The sequence below is a fragment of the Leuciscus leuciscus genome (assembly GCF_965113295.1).
Source record: "Leuciscus leuciscus genome assembly, chromosome: 20".
Classification (NCBI taxonomy): domain Eukaryota; kingdom Metazoa; phylum Chordata; class Actinopteri; order Cypriniformes; family Leuciscidae; genus Leuciscus; species Leuciscus leuciscus.
Window position 1 is genome coordinate 26662882 of NC_138744.1, and position 18293 is coordinate 26681174.

Here is an 18293-nt window from a genome sequence, read left to right on the forward strand (position 1 = left end):
AAGTTTAATGCACCATTTTCTTGGAACAATTTCAAATCTAAAGAATCTAAAGAATCTTGTTAAATCTAAAGAATATGAATCTTTGAATTGTAAATAATGTTTTTTTTGGTTAACTATTTTCTTATATGTGGTCTTATGTAATATTTTCTTTTATACTGTCTGAATTTGGTTGCTGCCTATAAACAAATCTGGTTTATTACTTTAAATAAATAAAAGTATAAATACTTATTTAATCTAATTTCCTGTTGTCTCCCTAAATCTCAGCGAGCAAATGCTATATCTGTAGTTTTTATGACTGTAAATGAAATATTCTGCCAATGTACTGTATAATGGGGCAGGATCGAAATTCTGACTCCTTGCTGTTTACCAGTCATCATATTTAAGGGCTTTAGGAAATGTGATTTGAGTAGAGACTGAATATTGCAGTTGTATATTGTAAAATCATTGAAGCCTAAGCTTATTCTATTATTGTAGAAGAGCAGCTAGACCTGTGTTGTTGCAACACAGTAAAAGGTGACTGATTTATTTGCAAACCCATGTGGAGCTCTCTTGTAGTTTTTCCAATATGTTTGGTTTGACTCAGACTGACTTTGACACATTAACATTACTTCACACCACTTCAATTGATTTCTTTTCAATCATCGAATGTAAATCAAAATACTCTGTACGATTTTTGTGACTTGTTTCTGCAGCAAGTCTGGTTTTCCATGCTAATTAGATATCAGTTTTATATTATACCAGCTTTTCAATGACTGCCTAGCTCTGGGAAATGAAGTCCATTCGTCATAAGCATGGCAGTGTGAAATTAATTCATGTTTGGGGAATTTTTCCTCAATGCTTCTGTCATATCTAAGGGACATGCGATTGTGTAACCCTGTCTCAACATGCCTGGTGCTCCCCTGTTGAGACTGTGAGCCATTGCAGAGTCTCACTGGTTGTAAAACAACAAGCAATCAAGACTTGTGAACAAGGACCATAAAAGCGAGGATGGGAATGGGTCGGTAAAGGTTGCCAATGGAGAAGCAGAAGAGAGGGGGAGAAATGCAGCCCATAAACGAGAGAATTGGGCGACGGATCCAAAAGTCATGTGAGGTGGGGACTGTGTTGGGAGGCGCTGATGTGTGAAAAATGAGCTGGCGTTAGCTCAGATACCGTCTTAGCCATCTCTCACAACCACAGAAAAATCCAAAATATAAATGCTAAGTATAATTAATTGTTGGCAGACAACTCCGTTGGCTTGCATTGTGGCAGCTTGAACTCTACGCTGAATTGCTGATGTAGTCTGGGAAGTCTTTAAAGTGTGACTAGAACATTGTGGTTGCATCTAGAATGAAATATGACTTGGTTTCTCTTTCCTCGGATGTCAGTTAATACCGTATTTCTGAAGGTGTGGTTAGCCCACTGCAAATATTAATGCCAGTAAATCAAGATTTAAGCGAATAGAGAGAAAGTTGCACATTGTTTTGAAACAGTATTTTTGGACAAATGCGCCTGAACAGTACGTTGGAAATGGTTGCTGTGCAACAGCTCAAAACATTCTGATCAAAGGTAGGGTAGGTAGGAATTTTATAAAAAACTTTTTTCCAAATTTGTTTAAACTTTCTATATCAATACATAATTAAAATGTAAGTACTCTGAAAAAAAGAGTATAAAAATCGAGTGACTCTAGACCGTTTAATCTGCATTAAACACAGCTCATTATTTCCATCCGGGACGAAACAAAGGATTGGCTTAGACGACTGTCACTCTCTCTCGCAACCATGGCAACCACCCTTTTGCCACAAGATCTGCCCACTTCCGCGCACCCGTTTGATTTGCGGAATTCAAGAGGCACGGAACCTAGGAATAGCAAAACAATGGCTGAGAAAGAGCAATCAAAATTCACATTACCGGCATATGCAGTTAGCGAAGGCAAACAAGGCAAAAAAAGGAAGACAGTACTAGAAAAGGTAATGAACAAAAAGTCTTTGGATAAACAAAGAAATAAAATAAAGTGTAGTCCTCATCAGAGTCAACAATGTTTTCATCATGGAAACTCTTACATGCAGAACACCATATATGTTATGAATCTTACACGAAATTCATCTTCATCACAGTGTAACTGATGGTAATGGAAAAACGTGTATCAATGCAACCTGTTTTTAGCTTTGCCTTATAGATATAACTAGCTCGTTAGCGAATCAAAAAAATATATATTTAAAACTTTACCAATGCTAGCTTGATAGTGAGTACTAAAATACATCTTATTTGTTTATATTCATAATGATAAAGTTAGATTTTTTTTATTACATGTGATTCTGACATGATGTCACTGCATGCACTGCGCTCCTCTCCGCTCGTCTCAGGTAAATAATGAGTCTTCCAGCTCAGCGGTTGGAGTCGCGCGTTCATATGTTTTGGGGGCGTGGCTTTGGAAGGAGCCCAGAAGGGAGGGGGTGGAGTGAATGGAAATAATGAGCTGTCTTTAAAACAGTCGTGAGAGGTCTACAGACACTCGATTTTTATACTTTCTTTTTCAGAGTACTTACATTTTAATTATGTATTGATATATAAATAAAGTTGAAACAAATTTGGAAAATAAGTTTTTTAGACAATTCCTACCTACCCTACCTTTAAGTACAACTGATAGTTTTACTGTCAAAAAGAGGTAGATTCTAGTTGTAAAATAATTAAAAATCATCTCTAGAAAAAAATTCTATTCTGATCCAGGTTGGACTCTGCTGGTTTGGTGATGGTCTGACTGGCCTTACTTTTACCCTTACTTTTTAAAAAACCGTGTTGGGAATTGACCCTTCGCTAAGCCCCGCCCTCCTTAGTTACTATTGCTACGCCTGACAAGCTTTCGCGCCTGGCACGTCTATTACAGTATGAATGCACCGGTGTCAGACATTCCCAAGGAGATAATTAGTCATTTTTGGCGAACAGGAACAGAAATATCTGAGAGAGCAAGACAAAAGGGACTGCAGTAGGCATTCTGGAGAAGCATTCACGACATAATATGCAACCGATTAGATAATAATTTAATAAAAATTGAAGCTAAAGCCTATAGGTCCCAGCGCAAGCAGCAGCCATTCAGCTATGTTCATGCACAGCAGGGTGAGTGAAATTTGAAAATAATATAATAATTATAAATCAAACAGCTTATCCATAAATCTTGTGGAATAAACACAAGACATTAGCCTGACCACTTTGCAATGATAACATTCTCCCGCTTATATTTTTAACGCACCAGGCTAAAGCAACACGTTGTGGAGCAAACGTAGGTGTTTTTGTTTAATCCTGTGTCCCGGCATTTCTCCCCTTGGGTTTTAGGTTTGGGGAAGGGAAAAAATTCCAGCCCTTTGTCCAAACTTTTAGGATACCGGGTATCAGATTTGCACAATGCTTCGGCATGTTTCCCTCGCTCGAAAGCTTGCCAGACCTCCCGCGCCTAGTTACGGTTGCTAAGCCACGATTGGCCTGTGGCGGTTTTCGGGCGTGGCTTAGCGAAGGGTCAATTAAGAGGTTGACCAAACGATACTGATTACTAAAATTTGAAAATATGTCCGATTACTGAATAATAATATATATTTTTAAATCAATAATATGAACCAAAACGTTAATGTATGTTTTCACTTGATGTATCATAGTAGTGAACTTTATTAGAAAATTAACAATAATGATATAATCAAGTGATCAGATGTTTAAAGGTGCTCTATGTAACTTTTTCACTTTACTAAAGCATAAAAATACCATGATATGTTTGCATATATTGAGGAAACATGCTAAGTTCACATACTCTGAACTGTAGTACCTAGTTTGACCACTAGTTGTCATTCTTACAGACTGCACCTTTAATTGGTAAAGACAATATATCGGTTGACCTCTAGTCAAGTCAAGTCAAGTCAATTCACCTTCATTTATATATAGAGCTTTCAACAATATGGATTGTTTCAAAGCAGCTTTACAGTGATAATAGGAAATTACCGTAACAGATTGTTTAGGCTTTACAACAGCTCTAGGATAAAGTTATTGTCCAGCTAAAGTTAGTTTTGATTGATTGATTCACTTCCGTTGCAAAGATCATTAGTTATTAACTTAGGGGCCACTAACACGACACCGTTCTAACAGGAAAACCCTTCACGCACTCCGGCCGCCCATCCGCACAAAACAGTGCCTGGTGTCTCGAGAACGCACTCCTCTAGTGAGGACATCCGATGCTGGTGACCAAAATTCAGGATCCAGGATCAACATATGATAGTCTTGTCATCAGGAAGATCAGCCAAATGTGACATTAGCTACAAAACAACAGGGTTTGGAACGTAGCTGCTGGGTTTGCTTAAGTAAACAGTCGGTGAAGCTTGAGTAGTTCCATGAAGAGAAATGTTGTTATGGGTTTATAGGGCTACTGTGTGTCTTGTAGCAGAAATTAATTGTAAATGAGTGGTCTCAATTGTTTGGTAAATAAACAGCTGGTTGATAGACTGCACATTGGATACATTGGAATCTGTTGAGCCCTATTTTCTTGAAGTAGGTGTTTCTAGAACTACTGATCTGGGTATTGAATCTTCACCTCCAACTCCCTTTTGGTCATATAGAACTTAGGATAACTGCCTGCTAATACCTCTCACCTCATTCCATCAGGTCTATGTCTCTGACTTGACATGATTGATGTGGACTGACAGAATGAGATGTGAACTGGGCTTGGTGCGCAGAGGCATGGCCGAGGACTGGCCTGCTTAATCACAATCCCCAAAGCTGAGAAAGTGGCACATCCTTACCTCTGAGGCTGGCCTATATTTAGACTGGAGCCAAAAAAAGGAAATGTAGCCTAGCACCAGCCAACATACACACAGACATACACACAGCCAGAAGTTTCCATCCATACATGATTAGAGTGGAGGCCCATATTGCCTACCTTGTTTTGCCAGAACCTCACAGAGCATGAGAAGTTTCACATCGAAGCCCTCCGACCGCGCCTGCCAGTTTCAGTCAATATACACTGTTCAATCGTTTTGTTTTCATTGTGGCTTAAATTGGCAGAATCATTTGATCAGTCCCACAGTTTTGTAAATTGAGCTGTAACGGCTAGTGTGTTTATTTTGCTACATTATATCAATCTACAGTGGATTGTGTCCTTCAATCTATTTTAAAAGTGATCTAAACTGGACAGAATGACCAAGTAATAGGTTGCAAATTTACTGCCAATAAAATAATATAATATAAAAAAATACAAAATAAAGTTTACATTGAACGATTGGCTGTGTACTAATCAATTAACTTATTGATTAGAACCTTTTTAATTGCCATAGGCTTTTTTTTTATTAACTTTTAATTATACTGGTTAAAACTCTCTTCACATCCTAGCAATCAATAATAGAATTGGTCTAAATATTAAAACATGTGCATATATCTTCTGTACAAATCTCTGGAGCAAAAAAATGGCCGCCCATTCATTACATTTAGTTCGGGAAGACTAGTGAACTCTGACTAGTATTGTTTTTATTCATACAGTTGGCTGTTTCAATGATTACGTTAACATCATGCATTTTGAAGCAGTTAATGATTTAAACGATGGTTAAATGAATAACTATTTCAACAACGTACATAACACTTTACTCATATGGAAACTGTAATTCTAGTAAAACGCCATAGAATTTGCACTGTTTTTAAGAGTCTGAAATATGTTGCTCAATCAGGAAACAAAATACACGTATCATCATAACTTATTCAGACAAAAAGATGATGCATGGTAAACTTTGAATTTTAATACAAAATAGTGCAATATAGTAACAGTGGCTTGTATTAATGTTTATTGTAAAGGCTTTTCGAATACTAAACACAGATATATGTTCATGTTTAATATTTCCACCATAATTACGTACATAAATAAATATCTTTTTGTGTTAAGTTGGTTACCTTTGTCGGAAGTGTGCAGTAGACACACCCACATTAAAGATTTCAATATATGACTTATCCTCTCCGAAAATACCATAAACATACAGGTAACATCTGAAGTAACAATTCATTTACATACATATATCGTAAAACTAATCGTGTGAGACTGAGACGCTGAAAATCGGGAGATTTTAGGTCAATGTTTTGGCTGTAAATCAATGATGCCCTCTGTTGATAGGAAATAGTAAGATGGCCGCTCGAACACTTCCGGTGTTCCTGATGGCAGTTTAGAACGCAATGAGCAATGCAGTCATTATACAGATCAGTGGTATAAACGCCTCGTCTGTTTGGGCAGGAGTGTGTGCAGTTAGCATAGGCTTGTGGTGTGTAGCCAGGCGGAAGAATAAACTAGGCTTAAGGCCGAAGTATACATTAGGCTGAAGTCACACAGCAGATAATCATAGTCAAAGCACTGGCAGGATTCGTAACACAGGTAGACAGTCCAATCAGCAAACAATGCAAAATCAGTAATCCAGAAACTTTGGTGCAAAAATAGGCAAAAGATTCATAAACAAGATCAATAGAACTACTTCACGGTTAGTCAAAACTCAGGGGAGGGATCAATCAAGGTTGGATAAATGATTGTGTTGTTGTTGAGATATTAGACTATACATGTGATGTTGGTTAACTTTGGTATGAAATTCTAAAACATTAATTCAAATAGTTTGATTTAATACACAGTGGGCAAAACAATGTAAGGAAAATAATAAGATGGGAAAATTGGATAAATTTAAGGGATAAAAGCTGGGACCGAGATGGGTCTTGTGCATGTTGCCCACTTAGGTCCCACCTAGTACCAAGTGCAATCCTACATGAAATCCATCTGGGCAATTAACATGGGGCCATTATGGAACCCGCGGACAATCCCATACAGAGCCCATTTTTCAGTCCATTTCAAACCCACATATAAATGTCGACTGGGTTAAAGCTGGGACAGAGATGGGTCTTGTGCATTTTGCCCACTTGGGTCCCGCCTAGTACCAAGTGCAATCCTACATGAAATCCATCTGGGCAGTTAACATGGGGCCATTATGGAACCCGCGGACAATCCTACATGGGGCCCATTTTTCAGCCCATTTCATCATTTACTAGTCTGTTGTGAATGAAGTAAGTGAGAAACTCTCTTTAAAATTATTTTGGGTTGTAAAACAGTTTTATTTTGCTGATGTGTTTTGTGCTGCTATGGTAGCCAGTGCCTGGTTTTGCATCTGGGTGTTAGTTGCAGTTTTGAGTAGTTCCACAGAAACTCTAACTCATAGTTTGCTTGTTGGGTGAGGGGTTGGCTTATTTAATAAATATAACAAATGATTTGTGCCTGATTTGTTTCAGGCCTTACATAAAGTGTAAAGTAAACTTAGATGATCACATATCCTTTTTTAAAGTATACTCCATCTGATAGTGTGCGGGAACACATGCACGCTCGAAAGTTTAATCTTTTTTCAGTGTCTGTTCAGCTATTTATCTACAGAAGTTATGGCCGATATATATATATATATATATATATATATATATATTTTCCCCTTATTTAAACTGTGTGATTATCTCTGGACCCCTTTACGCTCTTTATGCATTCCCTAGCGTACACGTAAAAACCTAAATATACTTTGGGCTTAAGTGCACAGTGAATTGAACATCATACTGTATATTTGTCTATGTAATAAAAATATTTTTTCTCTGAATGTGATGATGTCTTCGAAGAGACATGCAACTTATTGTATCTTGGAATGGAGAAGATGAGTCTATCCTAAATCTTTTTTGATTTTCAGTACCACCCATGTAATGATACACCATGCAAATCATTGGCTGTATATTGAAGTTAGTTTGATAACCTTTGACAGCCACGCGAATCCCTTTGTGGGATTCCAACCTTTTGGTTACCAATCTAGATAATTAACCGCTAGGCTGCACCACAATTCTATTCATTGCATGCACTCTGTGTAGTCATGTCATTAAATGCTTGTCAAGTTCACACACTTGTCCAGCACCAGGACATCATCTGTTCACAATTGGGAATTTTGCCTGTGAACTGAATATTAACAGCCTCATTTACTCTGGGCACGGCTGTTTGAGTGATCGAACCCGTCAAAATGCATGGCTATTTTCAATGACTATTGACTAGCGGAATGACTAGCTCTGGGCATCATAAAACACCTTTTGTTTTACTCAGGAGAACGGCGTGACACTTCCCTGCATGTAGCTCCAGTATTACTTCCTTTTTTGAGCTATACAGTGATAGGCTGTATCCAAATCGCATACTTCTCTACCATATAGTAAATAAGTCCGAATTCACAGTACTCATAAGAGTGTAGGCCAAAATCTTCTTCCGTCGAGACTCTGAAGTCTGCATACGATGAACACTTTACTATCCCATGAGGCCACGGGGTAAAAGGTGGTGAAAGCGACACAACTGATGCTGAAAGGTCACATGATAATGACAACAGGGCGAATGTATTACGTCCAGATTACATTCTTACAAAACATATAGAAAGCACTCTTTTAGCGATTGTGAAGTAATTACTAATTTAAAATAAGTATACTCAAGAAAGTATGCGATTTCAGACAACAAATTCAGTTGAACTGAATGTTCAAATTCAGTTTTGTCATTAATAAGGATCACAGGACCCCAGGGTTGATTGACAACTTGAATTTCACGCTTGGCAGACCAGTTAATTTAGGAAGCATCAGCAAAGCTGATTATTATTTTTACTCTGTCCCAGACTGTAAAAGGAGAGTTAGGTGTTTTTGGAAACATCAGACACTAAGTGTCATTAAAGCAGCTTGCCTGCTGAGTGATATGATGTTAATACCATGGTCCTGTTGTTGTAGGATATTACAACAGCGGGAAATGCTTAAGTTTCCTTGAGCCACACAAGCTTCACTGGATTTGGCACAGATTTCCCCCAGAATTAGATATTTATTTTAGATTGTGCTCTTTTAGCTATGAACATTGGCCACAACTAAATATTATGATTGTGCTCTACTTGTGGTGTCTCCTATTACTGATCAGCACTTTTTGTAACGTCCCTGTGAATAGTGTAAATAATGAATGCTGACACTGGAAGAGCAAGAGGAAGTGCTCTTTTTTTTTGTTTTGTTTTTTTGTAGGGTAATTCTTCCATAGCAATGTTGTTTGAGCGGAGGAGGTTTTTGGTGCTCTTCCATTTGGCTGTTGTAAACCTAACCATCTAAAGCTGCTTTTCCACCATTGGGTCAAACCGTTCTCATTGCTTAACCGTCCCGTTCTGGACGATCTGGCTCAGCCGGGCCAGATATGGTTTCATTTTCCACTGTGGGGCTGATAACAGAGTTCTTTGGAATGTTATACAAATGTGTCAACTGTGCTGAGAATTCTGGGCCGAGGGCGGTTTGTAATCGTGACGTGACACATCACATCTGATCAGAACATAATATATTTGATGATTTATATACATTTCTGTAGCAAGATTTTGGGCCAATGAGATTTCACGTTGAGCAGCCAAGAAACTACCAAGCTACCAAGAAACTGACAAAAATAGCAATCAACAAAGTGTCCTGTGAAATTTTGTCGCTTGTTTGTACAAAAACTTAAAAGTGCAATAGGTGATCTGGAAAATGCTAACTTTTGCCTGCTAGCATTGAAAGCATACGATCCCATCCTCACTGCAAATCGCCGTCTAAAGCTGTGCCTCCTCCAAAACACATGAACGTGCACAGACCAGAAGCGAGACGACCAGAGACCAATCCAACGTTATTGGATTACATCATGTATCATTCACTGGTGAGAAAACATTACAGTACAGTGAGTACTACAATAACGAACGTAAACAACTGTTTGCCTGCCGTTCTCGCTCTGTCTGCACAGCGTATGTGAATGATGTCTGCGTGAACAGGCTGCGCAGTGGTACGCAAACACACGTTGACTGATAAGGAAAGGTTATGGTAAAGGTGTCTTTAAAAGGTGATTTAGTCTGTGTACACACTAATTCTGATCAATTGAAAAATGTTGTGTTTTTTTGTTGTTGTTATTGTTGAAGTTTTCTCTGTCCATAGTGTTTTCTAAAAATTGCTTGTTAGCTGCGTTCTCCCCCTCAGCTCAAATTGGTTTGCAAAATTCTTTGGGAAATATTGCCGCAATTGATTGAATTTGCATGAATTCTTGTGCTGCAAAGAAAAGACTGCAAAATTCAATAGCATGCACAACAATGGCAGTACAACCCTTCTTGGTTGTTTTGAATGGATCACATGACTGTGTCACTAGAATTGTTTGTTTTTTTTTTGTAGTTTTTTTGCGAAATTTTCAAAATTTTTACTTTCAGATTTTTTGAAGTAAATTTCAAACATGGTATTTGATTTTACTCAACTTTTTTAAAGCAAGTGTTTACATTAAATTCATTTCTTAATTTTATACATTTTAATTTAACACTAAACTGACATAGTGGCACTATGGTAACCACAAAAACGTCAAGAACAGATTATTTAATAGTAAATGTCCAGTATAAAAAACAGTAAACACTAACAGGTCTTTGTATAAAAACTTGAATAAAATAACTACTCAAAAATGCATAAAATAAAACTAAATTTCAACATTTACTTTCCCAGTTCAGTCCAGTGCAAAGCAAGCTGGAAATTAAAATCCACTCATGCAGTTTAAATTAATGAAAAAAAAAAAAAAAAAAAAAAAAAAAATTATTAATTAAGTTACCTTCCGTTTTACATATCTAAGTGTGCTGAACAGTGTAATAAGGATGTGATCAAATGTTCAGCAATTGTGTTGCTTTAGCTCACTTTAATTTGGTAAATTGAACAAGCAGCATTTTTTTTTTTTTTTTTTTTTTACAAATGTTTCTACTTTGGAGAATGTTTTTACTTAACAAAAATGCTCTCGGTGTGGACGGAAGGTCAAAACTTAAAGAAAAATATGTTTTAAAATATATACGGATACATGTGTTTTGTGTGCCTAAGTAATGATCAGTTAGGTAGTAGGTCTCTGTTCAAAACATTTTAACTCACTAGTACCCACATAGGAATGTGGTTTCTGTTGTATTGTTGTATTGAACTACTACAGTGCCAGCAGAAGCCCCATGTAATCTGAATGTAAATGAGATGCAAAAATAGAATGCATACTTAAAACTCACACACACACGTTTATATGTGTATGACATATACATTATATCAGTGTTATGTTGGATTGAGATGAGGTCATTGGAGAAGGTGGGGGTGGGGGTGGGGGTGGGGGTGGGGGGGGGGGGGGGGTGGACACACAAGCCCACATGCAAACAGTGTAAGTGTTGTGCGAATATTGGATTGTGATGAGGTCATTGACATGGGGGAAATAAAACACACACACATATACAACACACAAGTCCCCGGATACTACATGCCCCAGCCATTATTTCTCCCTGCAGACAACCTTAACCTTACGCCAGGAAGCAGTGGCCAATTTAGCCCAGTGACATAATGCGTTATGATGGGCAATCAAGCCTGACTTCTGCTGACTCCCTCATAAAGCTAATGAAATCAATAGCAGTGTGGAAATGTGCACTGCACCCTTATGCCTTTCAGTTGGATCGCTGATACAGAATAATATTTTTACGCAGTTTATGTATTTGTCTAAATATAAACAACTAGAAATTCAAAAAGAGTAACTTAGATAACTGAACTAGGAATAGGATTTATAATGATGACTTTCTACATTTGGATGTGATAGTCGACTTCATATAAATAAATAAATTCAGACAAACACTGCATACGCTTGGCCTTTATAGCTGCATAGCAATATGTTGACCCAGATACCATGATTATATTTACCAGGCTTTAGTCTTGTTTACTTCTTTTTGGTTCAAGAAGAGCACAGTCATTATACAGGTCCTGTTAGCTGCATCTGAATACAGCATAACATATACAGTATGTTAATCTGCAGTATAGTGATCTTAATCATATGTTATCAGGATATATATATATATTTAATCTCAGATAAGATCATATGTTACGGTGTGGTTTACAGTCTGTTGTCCTATTGTGAACTGTACCATTGTATTGAGTCTGGATTTGTGAAAAAAGGCAGTTGCTGCTTTCTGTGGACATTAACCTCTAATTAACATGCACATATTCACCCATCCAGCCCTGCCAATTTGAAACCCAACCTCTACTCTCTATTACAAAAAATAGCTATTACAGTGGAGAACACATAATTGAGTTGTACATAGCCTATTTATTTATGCATTTGGTGTTTTTTCTGCTTCTTAAAAAAATGTAATAGGCCTAATAATAATAATAAAAAATAATAAAAATAATAAAAAACTTTTAGATCTATCAGATTTAGATTGACCAGTCAATATTGACCATTTTGAGATCATTGGCATTGGTAAATATATAAAAATATCAGAGTTATTCTTATGTCAGTTCCAAAATTCTACCGTTGTTAATAAAAAATATTTATTTTTTATTTTTGAGTAAATATTGTGTAAAATAGTTGAGTAAAATGTCATATATATATATATATATATATATATATATATATATATATATATATATATATATATATATATATATATATATCACTGCGATTTCACTGCGGTTGAAATCACCTAAGGACTGATCACCCGCACCTGCTTCACATTTCATCATCTCCCTCTGCATAAGCACACAGTCAGTTCGACTGGTCTCGTTTGATCAAAGGACTCACTTTCCTGTTGACTCCAAGTTCCTGAAGTATACGTTATCTCTCTCCATCGTCTTCCTGTTCCTTGTTGTCTCCAGCATCTCCTGTTCAGTGTTGTGTCAAATTGGATACTTACCTGTTCCTCCTCGAGATGTGAGCTCAGTCATCCGTTCATCCATCCACGATCTCCACTCCTCCTGCAATAAAGAGACTGTCAGTATCATTCCATTATCAGAATCAGAAAGAGCTTTATTGCCAAGTGTGCTTGCACCCACAAGGAATTTTTCTTGGTACTGAAGCTTCCAGTGCACATATACAAATACAAATACAACAAGAAACATAGTAATACAAATTCTAAGAATAAAATATATTAAAAAATAAAATAAAAAAAAATAGTATAAAAAGTAAAAAATAAATAAAAAAGGGGTCACAGTTGGGTTTAGTCTGAATAAACATTTACAGATTATGAACATATTTACAGTATTTTGAGAAGTATGAATAATATAAATATAAATATCACCTGAGTTAGAGAATATTACACTAGACAGTGGGAGTCTAGTGCATGTTACAGATTATGAACATATTTACAGTATTTTGAGTAGTATGAATAATATAAATATAAATATCACCTGAGTTAAGAGAATATTGCACTAGACAGTGGGAGTATTGCACTTGCAGGCATATGCCTTGGGGGGCATGTTAAGTGTTCAGAAGGGAAATGGCCTGTGGAAAGAAACTGTTCCTGTGCCTGGATGTTCTTGTGGCCAGTGATCTGTGTCGCCGTCCTGACGGTAACAGTTCAAACAGGGGGTGTCCAGGGTGAGTGGAGTCTGTGATGATTTTACCTGCTCTCTTCCTCACTCTGGAAGAGTACAGGTCCTGGAGGGTTGGCAGGGGGGCACCAATAATCCTCTCTGCTGTCCGGACTGTCCGTTGTAGTCTCCTGATGTCCGATTTGGTAGCTGAACCAAACCAGACAGTGATGGAAGTGCTTAAAACAGACTCAATGACGGCTGAGTAGAACTGGATCAGCAGCTCCTGTGGCAGATTGAACTTCTTCAGCTGGCGAAGGAAGTACAGTCTCTGCTGGGCCTTTTTCACAATGGAGTCAATGTGATTTGCCCACTTCAGGTCCTGAGAGATGGTAGAGCCCAGGAACCTGAATGACTCCACTGCTTCCACAGTGCTGTTCATGATGGTGAGAGGGGGAGTGCTGGGGATTTTCTCCTGAAATCCACGATCATCTCCACTGTTTTGAGCGTGTTCAGCTCAAGGTTGTTATAGCTGCACCAGACAGCCAGCTGTTCAACCCCCAGTCTGTAAGCAGACTCATCACCATTTTGGATGAGACCGATGACGGTGGTGTCGTCTGCAAATTTCAGGAGCTTGACAGAGGGGTCTTTAGAAGTGCAGTCATTAGTGTACAGGGAGAAGAGCAGTGGGGAGAGAACGCACCCTTGGGGGGCGCCAGTGCTGATGGTGAGGGTCCTGGATGAGAGCTTCCCCAGTCTCACTCGCTGCTGCCGGTCCGTCAGGAAGCTGGAGATCCACTGACAGATTGAGGATGGCATGGAGAGCTGAGTCAGTTTGGCTGTGAGAAGATCAGGGATGATGGTATTGAAGGCCGAACTGAAGTCCACAAATAAGATCCGTGCATAAGTCCCAGGTCTGTCAAGATGTTGCAGGATATAGTGCAGTCCCATGTTGACTGCATCATCCACAGACCCGTTTGCTCTGTAAGCAAACTGAAAGGGATCCAGAAGGGGTCCAGTGATGTCCTTCAGATAGGCCAACACCAGTCTTTCAAACGACTTCATGACCACAGACGTGAGAGCGACAGGTCTGTAGTCATTAAGTCCAGTGATTTTAGGTTTTTTGGGAACCGGAATGATAGTGGAGCGTTTGAAGCAGCAGGGAACTTCACACTGCTCCAATGATCTGTTGAAGATCTGCGTGAAGACTGGGGCCAGTTGGTCAGCGCAGGCTTTTAGACAAGCAGATGAGATGCCGTCTGGGCCTGAAGCTTTCCTAGTCTTCTGTTTTTTGAAGACTCGGCTCACGTCCTCCACACAGACCTTAAGCTCAGGTTGGATGGCAGAAGGGGGGAGGAGAGGGGTTGCAGGAGGTGATGGTGGATGTGTGAAGTGCACATCAGAGCGGGTGTGAGGTGTGAGTCTGGGCTTCTCAAACCTGCAATAGAATGCATTGAGAGTGTCAGCCAGTTGTTGATTCTCCACAGATCGGGGGGATGGTGATTTGTAGTTGGTGATGTTCCTCAGGCCTCTCCAGACTGATGCCGGGTCGTTGGCTGAAAACTGGTTTTTCAGCTTTTCAGAGTAGCTTCTTTTAGCAACTCTGATCTCCTTTGTCAGTCTGTTTCTGGCCTGGTTATACAAGATTTTATCCCCACTTCTGTAAGCATCCTCTTTGGCATGACGAAGCTGTTTGAGTTTCCCAGTAAACCATGGTTTATCATTAGTGAATGATAAGAATGTCCTGGTAGGAATGCATGTATCCTCACAGAAACTGATATATGATGTTACAGTATCTGTGAGCTCATCCAGATCGGTGGCTGCAGCTTCAAAAACAGTCCAATCAGTGCAATCGAAGCAGGCCTGTAGATCCTGCTCTGCTTCGTTGGTCCATCTTTTTACAGTCCTTATTACAGGTTTAGCTGATTTCAGTTTCTGCCTGTAGGTCGGTATAAGATGAACCAAACAATGATCAGAGAGCCCCAAAGCTGCCCGTGGGACGGAGTGATACGCATTCTTTATCGTGGTGTAACAGTGGTCCAATATATTACTGTCTCTGGTAGGACATGTAACATGCTGTCTGTATTTTGGCAGTTCACGGGAGAGATTTGCTTTGTTAAAATCCCCAAGAATGATTAAAAGAGAGTCTGGGTACCTTTGTTCCATTTCAGCTATATGTTCAGCCAGCTGTTGTATCGCCGCGCTCACACACGCGTCTGGAGGAATGTAAACATTCGCGAGAATGAATGAGGAAAACTCCCGCGGCGAGTAGAAAGGTTTACAGTTTATGAAATGTGCCTCTAAATTAGGAGAGCACATCTTCTTCAGTGTTGTTACATCTGAACACCAACTTTCGTTAATGTAGAAACACAATCCACCACCTCTCGTTTTCCCCGTTAGTTCCGCGATGCGATCCGCTCGGAACAGCTGAAAGCCCGGCAGATGTAGTGCGTTGTCCGGTATGGCTTCACTCAGCCAGGTTTCAGTGAAGCACAGAGCAGCGGAGTTTAAAAAATCCTTGTTAGTGCGGGTGAGGAGAAGAAGTTCGTCCATTTTGTTAGGAAGAGATCGGAGATTCGCAAGATGAATACTGGGGAGTGCAGTGCGGAGGCCGCGCTCGCGGAGTTTAACCATATATATATATATCCATCTGCAAACTGCCATATCTATCATATTCACCTGTATTACTTATTGCTCATCTGTGTTAAATAAAGAAGCTACCTGTCTTGAGTCTCTGTTCCATCACACACACACACACACACACACACACACACACACACACACACACACACACACACTCACACACACACACACACACACACACACACACACACACACACACACATACACACACGTATACATAAATAATGTTTATATATATATATATATATATATATATATACACACATATTAATCAGAAGTTTGTCTGATATATTAGTCAGATATAAGCAACAAGACTTTTGTCCCAGTCATTCTTTAGAGAGATATGTTTGCCGTTCTCATTAGTTTTTTAATGCAAGACTTTGACACTTTATATTGAGGGAGATTGGTGTCAATGAGAGCACATTAGCATGTTATATTTGCACATGCATTGACAAAGCCGTGGGTGAATTAAGATCTTGCCATCTGGTGAGTAGGCGGGGAGAGAGAGAATGAAGATCAGCTTTGGGGAGGAGAGGGCATTTATCTCTGACTGGGGAGGCCATGATATAGAGCACTAGATATGTTATTGACGGCACACCATATAATTAAAGACATTTAAAAACATTGAAGTAAATAAATCCGACCAGGATATTACTGGGCATGTTTCAGCTATTACCCTGTCATTCATACCCTGTCAGATTGCTGATTCATAAATGTAGTCTCATCAAACTATGAATAAATTAAATCATGAGTTGCTTTTCCTGTTTACAAGTTGTGTGAATGAATGTGTTTGTCATCATGTGTTTTGGAGACTGACCTGCTTTTGATTCCTTCCAGGGTTCCATAGAAATGAAGACATGAAGGCCATTGAAGTTCTTCCCATCCTTAAAGAGAAGGTGGCATTCCTATCAGGTGAGCCAGTTGAGAATTTAGAAAAGGATGCAGGATCTAGTATATGTATATGTATGTATGTATATATATATATATATGTATATATATGTGTATATATATATATATATATATATATATATATATATATATATATATATATATATATATATATATATATATATATATATATATATATATATATATATATATATATATATATATATATATATATATATATATATATGTATATATATATATATATATATATGTATATATATATATATATATATATATATATATATATATATATGTATATATAAATATATATATATATATATAACAGTAAAACATTAATATAACATTCTGGCATGAAACCCTAGATGTTACGGGCTGACAAGTCCTTAACAAAATCTGCTTGCAATCACATCATTCTCTATAGGGCCGTGCTAATTGGTTCCCACTGTATCAGCAGCCAGTGAGCTCGCTACTCAACAATCAAATTTATGCCTATCGTTTGCTGTTGCAGTTTGCAGCTTGCTTTCAGAAACTCTCCACCTTCCCCAGCTCCACCTGTAGAGATCTGCAATATTCTGTGATTCATGTATTCTATGTCTGTATACAGGAGCAGCATGACTTGATTGCTCACAGTAGCATGTTGTGTGTCTTTGCAGCAGCTTTAATCAGGGGTGTAACGGTACACTGAAGTCACGGTTCGGTATATACCTCGGTTTTGGGGTCATGATTTGATACGAATTCGGTACATTTACATGTCCTATAGTACGAATTCTGTACAGTTAAATGCACTCTTGTGCTGCATCCCAATTCACTTACTATCCATCCTAAATGGTATTCAAAATGAAAATTCTGTCCCAAATTGTAGTATGTTGAAATGAGTAGGCTATTCCAAAGATACCCGGATGGTCTACTTTTTCCGATTAGAATCCAAAGTGCAGATCTGTCCACACTCTAACGGCTAATGTTGCCCACAACCCATTGCACGTTGGACGAGGATTCGGTTAGAACTACAAACACGAATAAAAAGTGTTAAAAACTACAAACATGGCGGATGTGCAGGTCCGACAGTTGAGGAGAGAGGTTTAGATAAAGTTATCCACATTATAAACATTACATTATATTTCATCTTTGACCTTTTGTAATGATACGGTTGGTCATGAACTTTTAAATGCACCATTATGCAAATTGCAAACACACGAGGAGAGTCTCGACATGAAAGACCCACGACTGGTAGATCAACGTGCTACTGGTACATTTCTCTCCGAAACAGTAGGAAATTAAATAAAATTGTGGATAATTTGAACTGTGACAAGATGATTGACAGGGCAGTTTGAAAGGTGACAGGATGCACGCAACTAAGCGACAGAGCTGTCCGTTAAAGATAACAAAGTAGTATGTCCCAAAGCTGGCCTACT

General features: G+C 38.4%; 1 protein-coding gene across 5 annotated transcripts in view; it reads left to right on the top strand.

The window, feature by feature from the left end:
- triob (trio Rho guanine nucleotide exchange factor b) overlaps positions 1-18293 on the top strand; it is a 206255-nt gene that overhangs the window by 50563 nt on the left and 137399 nt on the right. For all 5 annotated transcript variants that reach the window (XM_082150220.1, XM_082150218.1, XM_082150216.1 and 2 more), the window contains exon 3: positions 16810-16884. In XM_082150220.1, the coding sequence (XP_082006346.1) occupies positions 16810-16884 (75 nt within the window). The remainder of the gene's footprint in view (positions 1-16809; positions 16885-18293) is intronic.